Source organism: Cetorhinus maximus, chromosome 12 (genome assembly GCF_964194155.1).
Source record: "Cetorhinus maximus chromosome 12, sCetMax3.hap1.1, whole genome shotgun sequence".
In the NCBI taxonomy this organism is placed as follows: Eukaryota; Metazoa; Chordata; class Chondrichthyes; order Lamniformes; family Cetorhinidae; genus Cetorhinus; species Cetorhinus maximus.
Genome location: NC_135890.1, coordinates 18,137,872 through 18,152,746, shown reverse-complemented (window position 1 = coordinate 18,152,746; position 14,875 = coordinate 18,137,872). Strand labels below are relative to the sequence as shown.

The window sequence follows — 14,875 nt, the reverse complement described above, 5'->3', positions numbered from 1 at the left end:
TCTGTTCAGCCACTTGATCATGGTTGATCGGTATCCTAACCCCAGCTACCTGCCTTGGCTCTGTAACTCTTGCTACCTTTGCCTAACAAAAAATAATCAAGTTGACGTTTTGAGTCCTCATGACCCTTCAACAGAACTGAGTAATATTAGGAGAGGGGTGAAATATAAGCTGGTTTAAGGTGGGGGGGTGGGGGGAGAGAAGTTGGGGGTTGGGGGGGGGGGGGGAGGGTGGAGGGGTGGGAACAACCACACACACACACACACACACACACCCCCCCCCCCCCCCCCCACTTCTCTCCCCCCAACCTTAAACCAGCTTATATTTCACCCCTCTCCTAATATTACTCAGTTCTGTTGAAGGGTCATGAGGACTCGAAACGTAAACTTTTTTGTTCTCCACCGATGCTGCCAGACCTGCTGAGTTTTTCCAGGTAATTGTTTTTGTTTTGGATTTCCAGCATCCGCAGTTTTTTGTTTTTATTATTATTATTTAAAAAAATAATCAATCTCTGTTTTAAAATTTGCATTGCCTCCCAGTCTCAACAGGTTCCAAATTTTCACTATCCTTTATGTGAAACTCTCTTTCGAGTTATCAACAGTCACAGATTGCAACTCGTTCGAGTACAATCACAGTTCTTGGTTTCCGGGAGTGGGACATGAACCCACAACCCTCTGATTCAAAGGCGAGGGTGCTATGAACTGAGCCACAGCTGACACCTCAATCCCTTATGTGAAGAAGTTTTTCCTGCCATCACCCCTAAACAGCCTAGCTCTAATTTCAAGGTTACGCCCCTTTGTTCTGGACTCTCCCACCAGAGGGAGTTGTTCATCTCTAGCTACCCTATCAACTCTTTAATCATCTTAATTGCCTCAATTAAATCTCCCCTTGATCTCCTACACTTGTGGGCATATAAGCCTAGTCTGTGCAACCTTTTCTTTTTAACCCTTTAAGCCCTTTTGCAAAATGGAAAATTCCTTCCATTCACTTTTCAGCTTTCTGCAGCAGGCTGTCTGAGATCAGGATCTCAGTAATCTCAGTGGATGGCTGAATGTACACACCTATTGGCATGGCACATTGTATTACAGTTCCAAAGCTCCATGTCATTAACCAGCCAAGAGTCAATGATCTGAATAGATGCATTGTTTTTAATGCAATTGTTTATTGTAATATTTAATGCTGTACAATCAGGGCACTCTGTTCTTAATATTTCATGTCAATCATGGGGATGTATGTGGAATATTCAGCAGTTTGCTGATGGCACATGGAGATTTTTTTTTACAATATTATTGAGAAACCCTGTGTAAAAGCGTTGATGCCCATAGTGCAGCATGTCACCAAGATTGAAAGAAATTTAAAACATAGTGATTAGGTGATGTCGAGCTTCAATTTTAAAGATTCTTTGAATGGTAGGAGATTGGGAAGTCTTAAGGAAGTAGGGAATTCCATGTAACTGTGATCCAGGGTTTACTGATTTAGATGAATGGCAACTGCCAGTTAATGAGAAAGCTAGGTTGATGCAAAGAATAATAAATGTGCTCACAGTGAGGGACGTAGCATTAAATATAATGACGAATTAGAGGGCGTGCCTGTTCATGAAACATTAAAGTCATCATTGTGCATGACTGTAGTTGCCTAGGCACATAAAGTATTAGAATAGATCCATGGACGGGATACCTATAGCAGCATTTGAGATGCTCTGTGTAGGTTGGTGAAACCACACATGTGTTATCATGACTAGACTTTGCCAAAGAATGGAATTAAACACAATGAGAAAGGTCTCTGACCATGAATCAATTAAGAAAGGGGAGAAATGTGAGTTCAATTTATTCCTATTAACAAACATATTGGAGGAGATAGGCTCCAGTGAATCAATAAGGTACACACGGAGAAATACTTAGATCTGATTTTAACCTAACCTATCCAGCAAGAACCAGGCATCTTGGTGTCAGGGACCCATTTTATACCCGGCCAGATTTTATACTCTATTGAGTTCATCCCTCTGTCCCTTCCCCATTCCCACAGAATGAGTTAGGTTAAAATCGAGGCTGTTGTGTAGAATCAGGGGCTCTGACAACAAATCTAACAAACTATGTGCCTGATGTAACATGGTTATTAACGCCCTCACATTGGAACTTTCCCCAGTGTGGGAAACTCCCACTCATTTGAAATGTTTTGTGCAGAGTTGAAGATAGGGGGCCTGGTCCAGAGCTAGTGGACAATTGGTTTGATTTATGGCGTGGTTTAGACTTGGACTTAAATGGGTGGACCAAGATATGATATCATGAACCAATAACAAGTATTGGTAACAGTTAGTCCAATATAGCCAGTGATGCTCTCAGCTGGTGATTAAAAACCCAACAAGGTAATGGTTATTAAAGCACATGAAGTGTCTGGGCAGTCATCAGACTTCAGAGTGGTCTTGCAGTTTCCATAGTGACAGTACTGGTAGCTCAATCTAAATTTAGATCCCCAAAGGCAATTTAAAACAAGTTATATCACTGGTAGGAGAGCCAGGAATCTTCTGCCTGTGCCCCCGCCTCTTCCCTGTCCCCTCCACCCACCCCCCTCCAACCCGCTGACCCCACAACATTCCTCTCTGCACCTCGCCCCAGCTGTTCAACGGAAGCTGAATGTCTTCTATATTTTCAGAATTATTGGTCGAAGCGACGATGAGCCAAAGCGAATTAAGAAGAGTAGAATGATTGCCAAAGCTTTTTCAAAGCGAAAAGAGTTGCTGAAAAATCCAGACAAAGAGCTATCATTCAGTATGCAGACTGTGTCTCACGAAGGGCCAGTGGGTGAGTTACCTATTGTCAAGGGGTTTCATTCAGTATGTGGATTGTATATGTTTGAGTACTTGTTGAAATAAAAACAGAGAATGCTGGAAGTACTCAGCAGGTTAGGCAGCAGCTGTGGAGAAAGAAACAAGAGTTAATAATCCAAGTCGATGACCCTTCATCAGAACTGGGAAAAGATAGAAACGTAACAAATTTTAAGCAAGTGAAAGGGGTGGGAGGGAGAGGAGAACAAAAGATAAAAAAAGTTAAAAGGGGATTGCAATGGGACCAAGTAAAGGAATAAAAGATGAGGTCTAAAGAAGGTGTAAAAATGGGAATAGCAGAATCATTACAGCAGCTGGTGTCTGATAAAATGGAAGCAGTTGTTATGATCTGAAATTAATGAACTCAGTGTTGAAACTGGAAAGTTGTAAAGAGCCTAACTGAAAGATGAGATGCCATTCCTCGAGCTTCCATGCACTTCAATGGGCTGTGAAAGACAGAGGTCAGAGTAGAAGTGGGATGGAGAATTAAAACAATAAGTGACCAGAAGCTCAGGTCTGAACAGAGGTGTTCAGCAAAGCAGTTTCACCAATCTGGAGGAGACTGCGTGGTAAGCAGCGAATACAGTATACTAAATTGAAAGTAGTACAAGTAAATCACTGTTTCATCTGGAAGGAGTGTTTAGGGTCCCGGATGATGGGAAGGGAGGAAGTATAAGGGGCATTTCTTGTTGAAACTAAGTCCGTGTTACAAAAAATAACATAAGAAATAGGAGGAGTATATCATTCAGCCCTTAGAGCCTGCTCTGCCATTCAGTGTGATCATGACTGATCTTCTACCTTAACACCATTTTCCTGCATTATCCCTGTATCCCTTGATGTTTTTAATATGTAGAAATCTATCGATCTCAGTCTTGAACATACTCAATGACTGAGCCACCACAGCCCTCTGGGGTAGAGAATTCCAAAGGTTCACCACCCTCTGGAGTGAAGAAATTCCTCCTCATCTCTGTCCTAAATGGCCTGCCCTTATTCTGAGACTGTCCCCCATTGTTCTAGACTTCCTAGCCAAGGGAAACATGCTTCCTGCATCTACTCTGTCGAGCCCTGTGAGAATTTTGTATGTTTGAATGAGATCATCTCTCATTATTCTAAATAAAGAAAAAAGTCTCAGTCTATTTAATCTTTCCTCATCGGACAATCCCTCCATCTCAGGAATTAATTTAGTGAACCTTCGTTGCATTCCCTCTATGGCAAGTATATCTTTCCTTAGGTATGGAGACTGCTCCAGGTGCGGTCTCACCAAGGCTCTATATAATTGTAGTAAGATATCTTTATTCCAAGACTCAAATCTTCTTGTAATAAAGGCCAACACACCATTTTCCTTCTTAATTGCTTGCTGTACTCACGTTAGCTTTCAGTGACCCGTGAACAAGGACACTCAAGCCCCTATGAAGTTCAACACTTCCCAGCCTCTCTCCATTTAAGAAATACTCTATTTCTGTTTTTTCCATCAAAATGGATAACCTCCCATCTCTCCACATTGTATCCCATCTGCCAATTTTTTTGCCCACTCGCTTAGCCTCTCCAAATCCCTTTGGAGTGTCTTTGCATCCTCCTCACAACTCACATTTCCACCTAGCTTTGTGTCATCTGCAAACTTGGAGATATTACATTTAATCCCCACATCCAAATCATTGACATAGATTGTGAATAGCTGGGGCCCAAGCACAGAGCCTTGCAGTACCCCACTAGTCACAGCCTGCCAACCTGAAAATTACCCATTTATTCCTACTCTCTGTTTACTGTCCATTAACCACTTCTCAATCTATGACAGTAAATTACCCCAGTCCCATTTGCTCTGGTTTTGTTTCCTAACCTCTTGTGTGGGACCTTATCAAAAGCTTTCTGAAAATCTAAATATACCACATCCACCTCATCTATTCTGCTAGTTACATCCCCAAAACACTCCCAGCAGGTTTGTTAAACATGATTTCCCTTTCTTGAATCCATGCTGACTGCCCAATCCTACCATTATTTTCTAAGTGTCCTATTATCACAGCCTTTATTATAGATTCCAGCATTTTCCCTACTACTGATGTCAGGCTAACAGGTCTGCAGTTCCCCGTTTTCTCTCTCCCTCCTTTCTTAAATAGTGGGATTACATTTGCCACCTTAAATGTTTCCTGGTCCCAGCTGAAAAATCAATTATTGTGATTAGGGAGGCCAAGAATTAATCAGTTGCTAGGAGTTTTTAATAAGGAGATTAGACTGTATATAATTTACTGATAAAACAAGTGAATGAGTCACAGATCCTACACTACAGGCTGGAACAGGTTAACCTGGCTAAGTGCCTATCCTTTGATTTAATGATTTTGAATTCCACTGCCTAGATTTTTCTCTGATTACTCTTCTGTGAAACACCAAGGGACATTTTACTGCTACATCAATCTACCTACCTCTACTCCAACCACTGCCCTCCCCCAAAATCTGTCTCACTAACCCTATGTATGGTCGTATGGACTTCCCCTGCAATCTGTCTCCCCATTCCCACTCTACAGAAATCTGCTTTCCCACCCTCTTGTAATCTGCCCCCTCAAGCCCAACTCTCAACAATCTGCCTCTCCACCCCTGAAAATCTGCCTCTCCCTTCCACCCCCCAGGCAACCTGCTTCCTAATCCTCTAACCAGCAGCATAGGGTGAGGCCGTGTTAGGATTTGAACACATGGATGAGAACCTAAAAACCTTTCTAGTGTGTATGGCTCACAGACAGTGACTTACATCTGTGGCATTAGAATAGATGAAAAGAGACATCATTTTAATTAAACAAGTTACAAGACACCTGATTCTGTGCATTAGTTGTATAATCACAAGAAGACAAATGGTATAGGGGGAGAGAGGCTTTACTTGAAATACCTGTTGGAGGAAGGAAAGGGAAGAAAGGAAGAAAAGAGAAATCAATATCTGAAAATCATCCTGCGTTTTCAGCTGGAATCAACTTTGAGCTGAATGAACCATCTGCTGACCTTTCATCTGCCTGGGCTCAACACGTAACAAAGATGGTGGCCAGAAGAGGAGCCATTTTACCTCAGGACATTTCCATCACTCCAGTAGGGACACCAGGTGAGATAAACAATTGGTCTGCCAATAAATCAGTGTAATTTTTTTGCCCTGTGTAATTTCAAGGCAGTTGGATCCTTCAACTGTAGTGTTTAGCCTATGGCAAATGGGGGTGGTGGGGCAGAAGTGGGGCGAGAGTGATTTATTCACCCTTCCTTCCCTCCCTCGACACCCACCTAGAGCTGGGTTCTCAATCTCAGCTTGGGCACCAAGAACCTCCTTGCAACAACAGTTCAAATGTCTGCCCAGAAGTCAGCTGATGCCTTGAGTTAGTATGGTCATCTGTTTTGAGACAGACTAATGTATCTATATAAACTGTGTACCCATATCAACGGTAACACCCAGAGCAAACCTTACTCTTTTGGCCACCTCCTTATTAATAAGGTAGTGGGTTAGAGAGTCCCAATTACCTATCATATAAGTCTTGGATCTACTGGCCTCCATGAAGGAGCTGTTTAATTGCAATATTCTATTTCAGTTCATTTGATGAATTAAAATTCCCACACAGCGTTTGCCACAATATACAGATTTCATGCTTTTTCCAAAAGCTAGGGACCATCTTACTTTAAGTGGGCTATGTTGCTTGAAGCGCTCGAAACTGAGATATAGTGAGAGTTTTGGAAATCCTGTCTGACTCTATTTTGACTCATTTCAGTGCCACCGGAGGAGAATAAGAGGAATCTCTGGATCATTGAAGCCGAGATTCCCCCAGAACTCCAGAAGAAAGCCGGGAAGAAGAAGAAGAAAAAGAGGAAAAAAGGCATTAGACCTCTGGGGCCTACGGAGGAGATGCACGACATGGGCTACTGCACAGAGAGAGCATCCAGCACTGTCCCGCACTTACCCAAGTTGCCTGGGCAAAAAAACTTGGTGTCTAAAGCTGTGGAATCAGCTGACATTCAGGATAATTTACCAGGCACTCTCTTGGAGTCCGGAATCAACCCTGTATCAAACAATGGGAGGTTTCTCAGAGGAACACTCAGCAACTCCTCAGGGTACAGGTGGAATGCACCTCTGAATTTGATTGCAAACCCTCTCTCAAATGATGATGTCCTGCCGGATGAGCTGGGATTTTCCCAAGGAGATCGATTCCGGCCTCTGCAGAGACCATATAATCACCCATTCCCCCATTCCTCGGCCAATATGGAGCTTGGAAGACTCCCTGTAATTAATATCCCCCATGTACCACGATCCCAGGGCAGAAGGACTGCTATTGCGCCTGTACATTCCAGAACAAATCTAGTGGATGCAGAGTTAATGGATGCCAGCTCTGATTTTTGAACCTTGGGCCAATATTGGTTTTGTTTAAGGCATCATCTACATGAGAAGTAGCACATCCAACTGCTACGAGGGACTTTGGTAAATATCTGCTACAGTTCAAATGAGTTCATGGAAACCATGGGAAGTATTTTACCAAACTCTGATGAATATAAATGGCTAGCAACTGCAAGTAACTTTATGTTCAAATGGATTCATGGAAACTGTAGGAAGTGCTTTACTACCCTTCTGAGGGATTGCAGCATCCCCTGATATTAGGACCCATTTCTTGAGAAGAGGCCTTCCATTTAATGCCCAAGGCCATCTAGAACATCAGTAATAAACCATCCTAAAGGTCCAATTTGGTAAAGTTATTGAAGATTTTTTTGGACCTGAGGCTTAGTGAATTGGTCAGGAATAGGAATGCAAGTAACTTCCATGTCTAGCCTTGCATTCTGCTAGACCAGAATTATTCATTTATCTTTGACAGAAGATTAGATGCATGTTGACCACGCCTAGCCTTCAGTTGGATTTTGTATACAACCAACAAGTTAAATCATTGAAGTTTACAGAAGGAGGCCATTTGGTCCATCATGCCTTCGCTGGCCCTTTCCTACAGCAATCTAATCCTACTAATCTTGTTCCAGCTTCAAATAATTATCCATTTTTTCTTTAAAAGATGCAACTCAGCTATTCCTATGATAAATCAATCCTCTTTGTAGAAGAAATTTCTCATTATCTCCTCCGAGTGAAAAATTAAAATTAATGATTCTTTGTCACTAACCCACCAACCAGTTGAATAACCATCGAACTACTCATTGGGCTGCTCGTTTTAATAACTTCACTCAATGCTACCGAGTTACACCTCCCAAATTTGTATCTGCTCCTAGCATCAATTAGAGTTCATGTGTTTTATTTTACAAAGATCTAACTTGTTATCCCCTGAATTTATATTCAAAAAGGAGAAAATTTTTAAGGTTAAGAACAGTCCATAAAAACATTTAAAAACAAACACAACAACTTTGGTCAAATTTAGGAAATAATGTGTCAGAGTTTGACCCAGGCAACTCTATACTCTGAAAGGGAAGGGAAATGTTAGTCATGACAAACTGAAAGTGACAAGGTGTTGACAAACTGAAAGTGACAAGGTGTTCCCAAACTGGTCTGAAGCTGAGATCAGCGGTTTATACAGTCCAAGATACTTGGGCACAAGCATACTACATAGTTGTGTCCACCTTAAATGAAGATCTGTTGTGGTGCTGTCTAGCTGTGTGACTGAACGTTGAAGATATCGCAAGTATTGTACAGTGTTCGCTGGATACAGACATTTGCTGTTGACCATCCTTGCTAGAATGGTAAAGTGAATAAGATCAGTCTTACTTTTTTCCTGCTCAAGTTGGTCACTCCATTATGAACTCCTGTTCTTTGCAACTCTATCCATGGCCATACTTTGCTTTCCTCCCCCAATCTCCTCTTCACTGCTTAAGATTCCCCACCTCTAATAGTGGACACTTTTAGCCCAAGTTACAAGTTTAAAACTGCCTGTACAGCATGCATTGTATATGCCCCCGAACCTGCTTAATCTGTGTTTTTAATGTGTTTTATTCAACTCGATTTTTCTATTATTCTACTGTCCATTTTCTCAATCCTCAACCTTTCGTAAACTGCAGGTCATCAAAAACTCTACTGCATGTATTTTATCCCACATTAAATCTTGCTCACCTAGGATTTACATACCTACATTAGCTCCTGGTCCCACAATATCTCAAATTTAAAATCCTCAACTTTGTCCTTAAATCTCTTGATGGCATCACCCCTCTATATCTCTGTAACCTCTACCAGTTCTATAACCCTCCCTAAACCTCTGAACTCCTCCACTTCTCTCTTTTCCCTTAATCCTTACAACCCGCCCCTTTGGCCAAGTTTTTAGTCACCCCCTCCTAATATCTCTTTCTTTGGCTTAATGTGTTTTTCTGTCTGCTTCTGCTTCTGTGAAGCACCTTGGGACATTTTACCTATGCTAAACATGCTATATGGCAGCAAATTGCTGTTAATACTGTCTCTTGCCATTGAGTTGGACTCAATGACATTGAAGGAGGGAGAAATTTAGAATTATCCTTCTATATCATCAGACTCACTTGCATATAGAGGCAGTACAAACACACCTGCAGTCTCTAGTCCAACCAATGTCAAGGCTTCATATCAAAAACCCAAAGGGTGGGATTTTCCAGCCCCGCCTGCCACTGGGATCATCCAGTCCCGCCAAAAGTGAATGGATTTTTGGCTGGGTTGCAGCATCCCCTGCGGCATGTCCCACCATGATGGGGCCAGAAAATGCCAGCCCAAGCATAAAAGAACAATCAATGTCACAGCAGCTTAGTCACGTGGTTTGCTGTCTTTGATTACCTTACATCCATGGTACCATACTCTTTGAAATGGTTCTGACCTAGTTATCCACTTGGCCTGCTTGCAGCCAATCATGTTGCCAGATCCGTCTCTTAACCGGGTCTCTGTGACTCTACAAGCACCTACCCCACAACAAGGCTTCAGGTCATATCCGTCCCATCCATCTTTGCATCACAGTAACAAACGGGCTAAAAGTGGCCTTTTGTGTTTTGCTGTGGTAAATGATCAGTAACTACAGCTGAAAAGGAAGATGGATGACACAGCACTGCAGGCTTCAGGAGATGAGTAGCAGAGTTACACTGAAAAAGGACAGAGAGAAAAGACAAAGTGTATTTCAAAGGCTGTTAAAACTACTTTTGTTACAAAAATGACTTGCGTAAATGATTTGTTTCATGAAGAACACTGCAGTGCGGTTTCTGTGGTTGTGTATTTGAATTTTTGTTTGCCAGATTATGTATCAGAATTGCAGTTAATTCTGAAAGAGGTGTATTGATAGAGAGCAATGATTTTAGTGTGAAGAAAAACACTTTGTATTATATACACAAAAACATAAGCAACATTTCTACAAGAACCAGAAGATGGTATTGGAAGTGTCCAGGTTGGCAGTACAAGATACTGAGTTACTGGGGAATAAAGTATCTGATTTGGGTCCCATTGTACAGCAAAAAATGAATGGTCAAGGTCTCTGAATTACATGCCCAGCACATAGCTATGCTACCCAGGAGCACAGTCGGAATTCTAGCATTTTAGTGGCTCCCAATGATTCTCTCCTCCTCCTCATTGGTGGCATGGGTACAGATCTCTCCACCTTTCCAATTACACTGGACTAATGTTGTTCAGACAATGTGCTTGTCTCAAATTCCTCCATTTGCTATTTTAACAGAGGTATCATTGATTTCAAATGGATTAAACACCCAAGTGCAGCAAAGGAATCGCATGATCACATTCAGAATTCATGTGCTAATGTCCCACCACCTGCTTAGAAAAAGTGTTATTGAAATTTTTTGCCCTATTCATTAGTTGTCAGTACTGAGGAAGGTCTGTATTTGCCCAGTGTCACCACTGACCATTCTCAAGGCAGGGTGGGAGGTGACAAATCCAGAATACAACCCTCAAGTCCTGCCCTAACCACTTCCTAAAATGCCATGGCATTTTCCTTCCCTGCTAGTGACAGTTTGTGCCACAGTATAACCGGGTCTACCTTGCCTAGCAACAAGGCGATTTGACCCCAAAACAATTCGAGAAATCCAACAAGTCAAAGTTCCTTAACTTGGATGTTATTACATAGCTCTGCCCCACACTCCTTTAGCTATCGCCCTGCTTCACTACCACACTCTGACTCTGGCCTGCTGTTATTATCAGTAAAGGCAGTGGAATAGCTTCATGGCACAAGCCAGCCCAGTGTGGCCTTCTCCGTGCAACATCCAGAGGTTTGCAGTCAGCATGTCAACCAGGGAAAAGATGGGCTTGATGTAAATTGGAAAGGAAGGGTGCCCAAGATGCCCATTAGTGCCCAACCAGGGCATGTGTGAACTTGCTGATTTTGACATTGAACAATTTAAATGCTGTCTCTAAACACAAGCTACGTTTGAACAGACAGAATCTGGAATCGCACCTCTGGCTGCTTATCTCTGTTTCAAGTACAAAGATTTTGCCCATAAGGGTGGGAAGGGAAATTTCTCAAGCTTGCTGTGCCAGTGAGAGGCTGGGTGGTTTTCAGAGTGTGGATCACAGTGCAAGGCCAGTGTGACTCCTGATCTTGCTCCACCTGCTCCTTGGACACTTAAAAGCATTCTGCAATTTTTATCCATTCTTTCTCTGCCTTACCTTCATTGCTCCAAAAGGTGAAGCATGGAGGGTTTGAACTTTCTTAGTCTGAAACATGAAGTGCAATCTATGAGCATCATGTTCAATTTGAACGATAGCGTAAAATGGGTGATAGCGATTTGGCAGCCAATTTTATGTTGCTCACTTTTATTTCCCAGTTGTTGCTGATTTGCTATACTATCGCACAAAGTCAAAATAACCCCCCTAGAGATTAACCTGTGTAAACCCCACAAACAACCAGCATATGGAGACCCTGTAAATCTTCCCCACCTTCTCCACCAAGTGATAGTCTGGTTCTGTAAAATGTTGAAGACTTGATATTTTTTTATAGAAATATAATGGTTATTTTTGTACCATATATAGCCATTTTAAACTTAATGTAATCAGTGTACATAGAGATCTGTAGAGTAGTTACATATTTTGCGGGGGAGGAGGGAAAGAAGGTCATTTTTAATACTACCTTAATTCCTTAGTATGACGTCCATTTGATATAATGTTTTCCACCTGATAATTTTACAATAAACATGCTTTTTTTTTAAACCAGCAGTTTATCAAATTGCTTTCATTAGAAGTTATTCTTCTAATTTTCTCTGTCTACTGAAGAAGCTCATTTCTGCTGGGCTATCTGTTCCATGGGCAACCCTGCCCTCCAACATGCACCCCTGCTCCCTTGCCTTGACAGTCCATCGCTGGCACACAAGTCCATTTGGAGAGTCTGAGAGTTCTACCACAAAGACATCATGGTCAAACCTCATCCTATACTTCTACCTGACACCTTGCTTTTGTGTTCTAGCAGGATTGACAGAATGAATGGTGAACACCAGGAACTGATTTCCTTCCCCACCATTTCACCCAGAACACAGGACAAAGGATTTGAGATCTTCCTGGTCTGTGTGCCACTCTCTGGTCTCCAATTAACCATCTAATGTGCAGTTTCTTACTACCTAACATATCCCTGGGCATCACTGCTCCTGTCCCTGTGACGATACAGGTTTCTCATTAAGCCCACAAGTTCATCAGTCTCTCAGTGTGTGGCTTTGTAGTATTTCTCACTGTGTTCTTATGATAGTGGTTGGTTTATTCTCCTGTTTTATGTCAGAATCTTGAGTCAGTGATTGTGTGGATTATTCAACTTGGCTGTTCAAGCCATGTCAACCTTGACTCACTTGGAGGTACACTTGCCTCCTGAATCAGAAAGTTGTGAGTTTCAAACCCCACTCCAAAGACTTGCATACATAATCAAGGCTCGCAAGTCCAAATGACACTAATAAAATGCTGCACTGTCAGAGCTGCTGTTTTTTTGGATGAGACATTAGGTTGAGATCTCACCTGCCCTCTCAAGATCTATTGATACTATTGGACAATGTGCAAATGTGTTCTCAAGATTTCCTAGCCAACATTTATCCTGTAACCAACATGTGAAACACTGGCCTAGATTTTCACCACGACAGAGAGCTTCTCTGTTGTGGCAAAAATGGTGGAAGAGGCCCATGTCCAGAAGTCCTGCCCCCAAACACAGCATCCACCATTTTTATGGGGGAAGGAATGCTGCCGGATTGGGATTCGCACATGCACACTTCGAGGACACAGCTGCCCATAGAAATCAGTAGCTGCCTCTCCTCGTGTAATTTTGGTGTAAGAGGTGTCTGAGAAACCCAACATGCACAGATTAGAGCTGGTAGGAGCAGGCCTGATCTTTGTGGATTTGTTTGGATAGCCAGGGTACCCATTTGAAGAGGTAAAGTATCTCTTCGGATATGGTCCTGGGACACCTTTGGGGGAGATAAGGAGCCCTTTTGGAGAGGTCTGGTGCCCTTTCGGATTACTAGAAGTAAGTATGAATGTGCTTTAAAAAGTGCATAAACTCATTGGAACTGTGAAGCTCATTGGAACCTTCAAAAACAACTGTCAAAAGTGTCGAGGAGCTGTCAAAGGGTGCCTGTCATTTCAGTTTGATTGATAGCTCCAAGTGGTTATGGACTCTTTGAAGTGGGACTATGAATTCCAAAGCTTGTTTTTATAAGGATTGTGCATTGAATGAAATGTTTGTTGTAAATGATAAGGTACTGCAAGGAATGTAAATGTAGTAAATGGGATTTTATGAATGAGAATTTTCTTTTAAATAAAGTCTGCAATAGACATTTGGAATTTCACTTAATCTCAGCATGGGTCCTGAGGTCTTCCCATGATGGATACTGGTGAGTTGGCATGGTAGGTATAAGGGCAAAGCGCGGTGGGTGGGGTCATGGGTTGGCATTAGTTGGCACCAAGTTGGCCTAGGGGCTATAAATGGGCATAGGTGTGCGCAGAGGGGCATAGGTGGGCATTGGGGCTCTAAAGCACCATTGGGGTGGGCAGAGGACATGAGGTGGCAAGGCATAGATGGGGCATGGGGGGGTGAAAGCTGGAGAGCTGTTTTCTGTTTTTTTAATTAAACTACAACACAGTGCCAGAGCACGAGGCAGGCCTTCTACCCAGCTCGCCTCCACACAGCATCCTCTGCACTCGTTCCAGGCCCGACTCCCAGGGAACCCCGGCACCCGAGAATGAAAATGTGATGTTTGGTCAGACAATTTTAGAAGTCGGGTTCGGAAGATTGGGAATTCTTCCAACTCTGCGTACCCGATGCACAGATGAAAATCTTCCATTCATCTCCTTGCTGTTTGTCAGACCTGGCTGTGCAAAAATTCTAACAGTGATTATGCTTCAAAAGTAGCAATGGGCAGTAAATGCTGGCCTAGCTATGAAAAAACAAATTTTAAAAAAGTACTTCATTGGATGTAAAGCCTAAATACATGTTTCCATTCTCTTTATAATAACACTATCTTTTGGATCGTCATCCACCAACTTCATTGAAATCTGCAGCATTCAACAGCTGTGGCATTTTCTTCGACAAAACACCTTAAACCCCATTAAGATATACCAACAACTAACCCACAATGTTATAATATGTTCTCAGGATATACAAGATGACCCAGCACGCCTCATCAAAATGTAATAGCAAGATTCGCCAAAATAACAGCAAACATTGAAAATATATCAGCAAAACCTCAACAAAAATACACCAACAAATCTCAATACACCTGCAAACTTCACCTGAAAAGCACCAGCAAAGCTTGACGTACACCAGCAAAGTTTATTGAAAATACTCCAACAAAGCTTACTGAAAACATACCTGTAAAATTCATCAAAATAGCAGCAAATCTCACTAAAATATGCCAGTAAACCTCACCAAAAACACACTGGCAAACCTCCCCAAAACAAAGGCAAACCTCACCAAAAGAAAACCAGCAAAATTCACCAAAATAACAGCAATCCTCATTAAGATAAACTCACCAGAATTATATCAGTAAGTTTGGCAAAATACAGTGGGTTTGAAAAGTGGCTTATTTTATAGAAGTACTGTGAGGAATAGCTTTAAAGTTATTTCTCCCAGGTGACTGCCTGAACTAATAACAGCAAAAATAAACTTTCCAGAAAAATT

At 42.1% G+C, this 14,875-nt stretch overlaps 1 protein-coding gene across 3 annotated transcripts in view; it reads left to right on the top strand.

Moving 5' to 3' along the window:
• The window catches only part of smo (smoothened, frizzled class receptor), a 32,911-nt gene extending 20,642 nt beyond the window's left edge, over window positions 1-12,269 (top strand). For 2 of the 3 annotated variants that reach the window (XM_078553099.1, XM_078553098.1), the window contains 3 exons: window positions 2,651-2,799; window positions 5,770-5,904; window positions 6,557-7,315. In XM_078553099.1, coding sequence (XP_078409225.1) covers window positions 2,651-2,799; window positions 5,770-5,904; window positions 6,557-7,182 — 910 coding nt within the window. In that variant the 3' untranslated portion in view covers window positions 7,183-7,315. Of the gene's footprint in view, window positions 1-2,650; window positions 2,800-5,769; window positions 5,905-6,556; window positions 7,316-12,187 lie in introns of those variants that run through there. The other variant, XM_078553100.1, reaches the window with a different exon arrangement.
• Window positions 12,270-14,875: the final 2,606 nt, after the last annotated feature.